Source organism: Condylura cristata, unplaced genomic scaffold, assembly GCF_000260355.1.
Source record: "Condylura cristata isolate star-nosed mole 26May11 unplaced genomic scaffold, ConCri1.0 scaffold00019, whole genome shotgun sequence".
In the NCBI taxonomy this organism is placed as follows: domain Eukaryota; kingdom Metazoa; phylum Chordata; class Mammalia; order Eulipotyphla; family Talpidae; genus Condylura; species Condylura cristata.
This window is the reverse complement of record NW_004567120.1, coordinates 41340294-41347354: the sequence shown is the minus strand read 5'-3', so window position 1 is coordinate 41347354 and position 7061 is coordinate 41340294. Positions and strand designations below refer to the sequence as shown.

Here is a 7061-nt window from a genome sequence, read left to right as displayed (position 1 = left end):
CTGGTACCTGGTGCCAGCCCCAGCACTCAGGAAGTCGTGCCAAGGCCCAGCCTGGGTATAATGTCCCACCCATGTGAGAGGCAAGCGGCGTCTCCCTCACCTCTGCCCCAGGTCTGGCATGAACTAGGACAGCCGTCTAGGTGACAGGTAGCTGCTCTGGTGATCTGTGGCCAAGTCCACAGAGTGGGGGGAGACAGGTCACCTTATAGGGAGGGGACGAGCCCACGGACCCAGGACATCTTTGCTTCCTGTTTCCGAACTGGCTTGGGCTGTTTCCTTATCTATATCTGACTTCTGGAAAAACAAGCTGGGCTGCACATCCGCGTGCCATGGAGCCGGGGTGTCAGCCAGCTGCAAGCAAGACGGGCGAGCCGGGTGCAAGCGGGTACCATGTGCTCTTTATTGTCACACGTCATCTGGTACAGAAAGACATGAAATGCAGCAGCAACACGCAACAGTTATAAAAAGAGAGCGAGAGAGACGAGAAGCAAGCGTCGCCCCAGGCCCCGGAGAAAGCGGCCGTTGCGGACGGGCGCTCCCGGCCGACGGGGCACCGCGCCTACCAGCCAGTCGGAGTGGCGCCGGCGACCCGCGTCGCAGTCAGCTCGCCCCCGCACTCACCAGGGGGCCACTGTCATGAGCTGCGAGCCCGTGTGAGACAGCAGGCATGTCCAGGCGAGGACAGTGGCCTCCGGGGCAACAGGTCGGGAGGCCAGCCGCCGTGGCGGCCCCACCCACGGCAGCAACGGACGCCACTGCTGAGGCCGCGCTCCTTGCAGACCTTTGCCGAAGAGGTGCTTGGTAGAGCGGGACTCGCTGCCCACAGCCTGTGAAGGGGAAGCTCCCTAGGCGTGGACACTGGAAGAGGAGCATGGGAGCGGCTTCACGAGAGCACAGCGTCTGCGTCAGAGTATCTCGAAAGACGTGTTTACGTTACTGCGAGCCTGGCTCACACAGTCCGGCATCCCCAGCACATCAAGAGTCGAATGCAAAGCTGCAGCTCCAAAACCCCACAACGGAAAGCTAACAGAATTCGCCCCCCCATAACAGAAGCGCTGAACCCCAAAGCCGAAGGCACAAGTGAAGGAATCCTTAACTCTTGAGCCTTGTACGAAAAGACACTCATTTCAAACTGCAGCCTTTACACACAAGACTCAGAAACAGAGACGAGGAGAGCTGCAAGTGCTGCTCGGGGCAAGCGTCACAGACGCGGGAGTTACTGAAGTCGTGACTTTCTCAGAGTCGTGGCTCAGGGCTTCAAATCAACACGCTTCCTCTTCCTTCTTCCGCAGAGCTGCGGCCCTTGCAGCTAAGGACGCTGGTTAGCGAGTGCAGCGTGTGTCGCCCAAGCTGAAAAGCAGCCGCTCCGACCTCCATCTGTCTCGAGGGGGCACCCAGGAGCACCCAAGCCCGCAGAGGACAGCGTGGGAGAGCGAGACAGTCATTCCTGAAGATCAGATCCACGAGGCTCTCCCCGCCCCACCCCCGCCCTGTCTCTCATGCCCCACCCCCACCTTGGGCAGAAGAGCAGTCTAGAGACAGCGTGTTGCTCTCTTCCCAAGGGAAACCGGAGAACGACTGTCCCCTTCCCAGGGCCTCTGAGGGTCTCTAGGAGCTCAGGCCCATGGCACTGGGGTTTGCGAGCAGAAGGGGGGCTCCCGGTCGGACTGCGCAGGCTGCGATTCAGGAGCCGTGCTGGAGCACACGTCCTTGTGCTTCCGTTTGGAAAACGCTAGGCGACAGGGAGCAGGGGGCCGGGGCAAGATTGTGATTCTCATCTTAAAATTTCTAATTGAAACCACAGGGCGCGCTCCAACTGACTAGCCCGGTCTGCCCCACAGTCGATAATCACACATCTTTCCGTGAAAAAATAATAATAAAAAGAATAAAAAAGGAGCTCAGAATCCTTCAGCTGCCCACAGCGAGGCACAGGAGCCAGGCAGCTCGCCAAGCAGAGGGCCACGGGACGCAGCCACTTCATCTGCCAGTGTCTCGTGGGGCAAGAAAAGGGGGTCCCGACCGCTAATGGCAGCTTCCTCACTCAGGGTCCCGTGACCAGGCAGCCCGGACCCGGGAAGTGGCAGCCATTGCCTCAGACCGGCACAAACACAGCTACAGCAGCGGCGCTTGCCCCAGGGACGTGCACACATGAGCTCAGAAGCCACAGAACGAGGCTATGCAGAGCTAGCGTATCAACCCAGCTGCTGGGACAGCGTGAAAAGGTGCCCTTACCGCGACACGGGCGGCACACGGCTCTGCCCCTGGCTGCGGGCGCTTCCTGTGGGGTGACCCCAGAAGAGCCGGCCCAGGGCCCAGCCTGGTGCTCTCCCTGCAGGCAGGCCCCAAGGGCTGCTCCCCTCCACCCAGCTACAAACAGCTGGGTGGGCCCAACAGATGCAGAGGCAGCGGCCCCTGGGCACACCCACTCTGGCTCTGGTAGTGGGGCCCTGCCTGGCTCTGCTCTGGGGGGTGGGGACACACGGTCAGGGCCCCCCCAGGCTCCCGGTGCCTGGCAGGCACCTGCTGGAGGGACGCTGGGAGAGGAGAGTGGGGACTGGCCCCAGGGTCCCCGACACGGCTGACGGACGGGTGGCAGGCTCCACCTTGGACAGGGCAGAGGCCTTGTAGGCCACAAAGGTCTGTGGGAGGAAGGTCAGGGCTTTCATGTTAGAGGCCCTGGGGAGAAGAGGAGGGAAGGAGGCGCGTGCCACCTGCTCAGAGCCTCTGGCGTTGGGGGAGGCGGCAGGGGAAAGCCGGTCAACTGGCAGGACACCGACTCCCCAGTTGAGAGTCTGCACCAGAGTCACATGAAGACTCCACTAAGACTGAGTCTTATCCCTACACCCTTCTAGAAGAGTCTGCCTACGGACAAATGCATCAGCTCCCGGAGATTCCAGCACAGTGCACGCAGCGCCTCCGTCAGCCTCGGGAGGCCCGTGAGGTAGGGGAGGAAGGGGGCGGCAGGGGTGATTTGTCCATGCTGGTGGCCTCGCTGCGGTACGAACACAGACTTCCTAGCTGGAAATGTGTCCAGCCTGGACGGGCCTCCCAAAGGCAGAGTGGCCTCCAGGCAGGGCTGCAGTGAAACAAGGCGCAGCGGCTGCCTTGGGGAGCTGCTTAGAAAGAAGTGTCTGCTTAGAGGGCGGAAGCCCCTGTGGTGACGGACAGACCCTGGCTATCACTCTTTTGGGTGCCACAAAAATGTGCTACATGTTTTAAAGCACCACAGAGGATGAAGGTGGGGAGTCGAGGCCAGGAGGGTGCAGATGAAGGCGAGGGCAGTGTCGACATCATCTTCTGCGTGGTCACAGGCAGTTAGAGGGCAGCCGCCTGTGCCCCACCGCAGGCCGAAGCCCCACTGAAGTGAGGCGGAGAGCCCCCCAGGCCCCAGAAAGCAGTTACTAAAAAGGAACCAGCACCTGGCAATGGCAAAGCAAATCCCAGGCCGGCCTTCACCCCTAGCTCAGGGGGGTCCCCCTTCTGCCCCCAGAGAATCCAAATAGGGACACTAGGGTCTTCTCCCCAGGTGCGCATCACCACTTGGGAGAAATGAGCCATGCGGATTTCAAGTTCGACTCAGCGCACCTGTCTCGAGAAGTACCCTAGAAGTTCACGGCCAGAGAGCACAGGCCCGGGAGGCCGAGTTCAAGGGTTCAATTGTGCTATAGACCAAGGAGGAGGAGAAACTTTGGTGCTGTCTGTGCCCCAACTGTGAGGAGGCAGGGCTCCACGGGCAGGGTCAGCAGCGGTGGTGTCCGGGGGGCTCTTGTCGGGGTACGGCCTGGGGCCAGGACAGAGCAAGGTCTGGGACAGGCCAGCCCACCAGAACTGGAGCGACCAGCTAGGCTGGCGGAGGCCACGGAACTGCCGGTCAGACCCTCCCCTCACCCCTCACCCCTCACCTAGACATTTCTTTTAAGCTGGTCAGGAAGGTGAGGGCGCGGGGAGGGGAGCGCCGCAGACCCGCCACTGACCGCCCTCGGCCCCGGCGGGTGGCCCGGATTCTGCTGTCTTGTTTTCGTTGCCATTACTGACTTGCTTGTGATTAGGCGCTATTGCTTTGCCCAGGACTTGCCCCATCCTCAAGAGCAAGCAGCACAAGGCTGCTGTGGACGAGAGGTGCTGAAGGGCGGGCTTCTCTCGACGCGGAAGCCTGGGCTTCCACACGCAAACAGCCGCAGCGCCGCGGCCAGGGCGCTGGCCAACCTGGCCGCGAGAGCTCTGTGGGCGCTTCTTTTGGCACAGAGAAGCCAGCCCCGGTGGCATAGAACAGAGGGGCCTGGGGGCTCAGGCAGAGCTGGCCCCTCTGGCCTGTGTCTCCTGCGGGGGCTTGGACGCACGGGTCTCCACCTGTGTCTGAGCACTGACTTCCTTCAAGTCCACAGTTGGGAAAGTATTTGGCAACAAGAGGCTAAGGCTGTTTTGTGGTGGCACAGTCTGTGGAAAGTGGAAAAGAAAACGGGAGGCCCCTGAAAGAGGCTTTCACACCACATGGACGCGAGGCTACTTGTCTGCGTCCAGGTTGGCGGCCACTATCTCCTCATACTTTGGGGGTGGGTCGCTGTAAGAGACACTGGCCTCCTCACTGCTGCTCTCCTGGGGGGCAGTCACCTCCTCATAGGACGGAGGCGGGGTGGCACTGGACAATCTAGACAGAGAGAGCTCGGGGAGATACAGGGTGCTCTCCAGGCGGACCGTGGTGGTTCTGCCCCCCCGGCTGGGCCCCAGCACCACCTGCGCATTGCTCGCAGCCTCCCGATGCCCAGAGGACTCCCCCTGGCTGTGCACCGCACCTCGGTAGACCATGACCCGCGGCAGGCTGTGCCCAGTACGACTGGCTAGGTACCGGCTCTGCGCGTAGGACGGGTGATGGCGGGTTGCTTTCTGCAGCTGGCACCTCCAGATGATGAACAAGGCGATGACGATCAGCAAGGCTACCCCCAGCAGGGGCACCACCACATACATGGCGTCTGAGCTCTGTGCAGGGTCTCGAACCGAGTAGACCGCATTCGGATACCCCTTCCAGAACTCCATCTGCAAAGGGTGAAGGGCTGCTTAATGCGCGCCAGGCCGTGGCGCCAGCGGGCCTCCAGCCCTTCCAGCCCTGGCACCTCGTCTGCAGGGCACTGCTGCTTCCCAGCCCACCCGTCACGGGGCTGGTCCCCCAGACCCAACAGAGGCAACACAGGGCGCCAGGCCCTCACCGCACCCCTTCATGGCGCTGCTGTCTGAGACACTGGCCCGCCCTCATTTTGCCCAAGGCCGCTCAGCGCCCAGCGCCCAGCGCCACGTGCCGTTTGCTCCTTGTCTTCGAACACCTCCTTGACCTCTTCATAGCTGCACACCTCCTCCATACACTCGCGCTCGATGGTGCCCTGGCGCAGCTCCTCCAAGAACTCATTGGCACGAGGGAACCGCCTCAACACCGAGTGGGCGTTCTTGGCCTCCAGAAACACTGAGGAGAGACACACTCGGGGGTGGGCGCAGCGGTGGGGCAGGGCCCCTTCAGACCCGGCCACAGGCACTGCTCTCGCCAACGCGGTCCCACCCCCACACACCCCAGGCACAGAGACGCAGAGAGGGAGGGAAGCCAGGCAGAGTGGCAGCTCTCTACACCGCTCCTCTTTCTGGCTCCGATACCCGGGCCCCAGCCGGCCTGGGCCTCTGGTGGCCGCCAGGAAGATCATAGCTGGCTGCGAGAGAAATGCCAGCTGCACAAGAACAACAGGTGTCAGGGACGCTGGGTGCTGCTGTCATCCACGCATGAGGCCTTGGCCTCCCCTCTAAAAGAGAAAAATGGAGCCCTACACCCAGGATGCACCCCGAGGTCGGTACTACTGGGTAGCAGCACACAGCCCCAGAGAACTCTGAGGGTGCTGTTCCTCCACCTCAACCGCCACCCGTGACCTCAGGTGGCCTGGCATCAACTGCCTAGCGGACAGTCACGTACAAACCCGGCTGAGGGACATGGGTGCGGACGTTTAAGAACGCCAGCCAGTGGCCTGCGCGAGAGCTCTGGAGACAGCTGGGGGGCGGGGCATGAGCTACAGCCTCTTCGTCTGCGCCCAGAGGGTGAAAGAAGAGGTGGTACTGGGTCCCGAGAGGACCTGAGAGGTGGCGCTCTCACATCGAGCACCCCCTGAGGTCCAAGGTGCCAAACCTACCTCTTTCCTGAGGGCCCACGAAGCTGCAGATGGGTGGGGGTTGAACCGCCCAGAGACTCAAATGCTCCCGCCATGGGACAGGGGTCCAGACCCCTCCCAAGGAGAGGAAGCTGGGAAGACACACACAGTGGCCAGGCGAGAGCCCGAGGCCAGGCCAGAACACTCACCTGCCATGGCGCTTCCTCGGCTCCTGTGTCTCACTTGCCTGGAGGAGAAGGGAAGCAGAGTCCCATGAAGTCTCAGCCCGACCCAACGGGTCTCCTCTTGGCCCTGGGACATGCCACCCTCTGCCCATCTCCACCAGCTCTGCCAAAGGTCAGAGGAGCACGTCCCCACCCAGGGCGGGGAGAGGGTGGCCTGAGGCCAAAGCAAACCTTCCAGCTATCCCCCTCCCAAACCCAGACTCTGAGTGGGTAGGGAAACTGAGGGGAGATTTTTTTTCTTTAAAAACAAAAACTCCTTCGGGCCTTGGTCTTCCTCATGTCCTCAGTACATGTTCAGCCTTCTCAACACCTCAGAGAGCCGGGGGCTAAGGCAAGGTCAAACGAGTCAATAGCCACAGAGACAGGGCCTGTTTCTGAACTCATTTTGCTCACAACCGCAAGTTCCAGGCCCTGCAATGACAGGCAGGTTCCTTGCCATGAGCAGCCTGCGTGTGAGGAGTAGGCAGAGCTGAGCAGCAACCACAGCCATGTCAAAAGCCAAGGCCCAAACTCAGGTAGCCTGCCGTAGTATTTCTCATCAGCAGACCGTGCAGGGAGGCGCCTGGCACCCCTGAAAGCAATCCTCTCTCTTGTCTGCATCAAGAGCACTGTGCAGAGCACCAAAACGTAGCTAAGAGGGGAGCCCGGCACAAGGGCAGCCTCTAACTTAAGCAATTATCCAAGGGCCCCGCTC

The 7061-nt window shown here is 61.5% G+C and overlaps 1 protein-coding gene across 1 annotated transcript; it reads right to left on the bottom strand.

Annotated features, from left to right (window-relative positions):
• Positions 1-4159: 4159 nt before the first annotated feature.
• On the bottom strand, positions 4160-6360 carry PRRG3 (proline rich Gla (G-carboxyglutamic acid) 3 (transmembrane)). Its single transcript, XM_004685977.2, has 3 exons — positions 6332-6360; positions 5295-5455; positions 4160-5034 (listed from the first exon to the last, which is right to left on the bottom strand). The coding sequence occupies exons 1-3, from the start codon at positions 6336-6338 to the stop codon at positions 4504-4506; spliced, it is 699 nt and encodes a 232-aa protein (XP_004686034.1). The 5' UTR covers positions 6339-6360; the 3' UTR covers positions 4160-4503.
• Positions 6361-7061: the final 701 nt, after the last annotated feature.

Excerpts from the sequence above, each read along its gene's own strand:
- PRRG3 (XM_004685977.2), bottom strand. Across the intron at positions 5,035-5,294 it reads TCGAAGACAAGGAGCAAACG|ATGGAGTTCTGGAAGGGGTA; the intron begins GCACGTGGCGCT and ends CACCCTTTGCAG.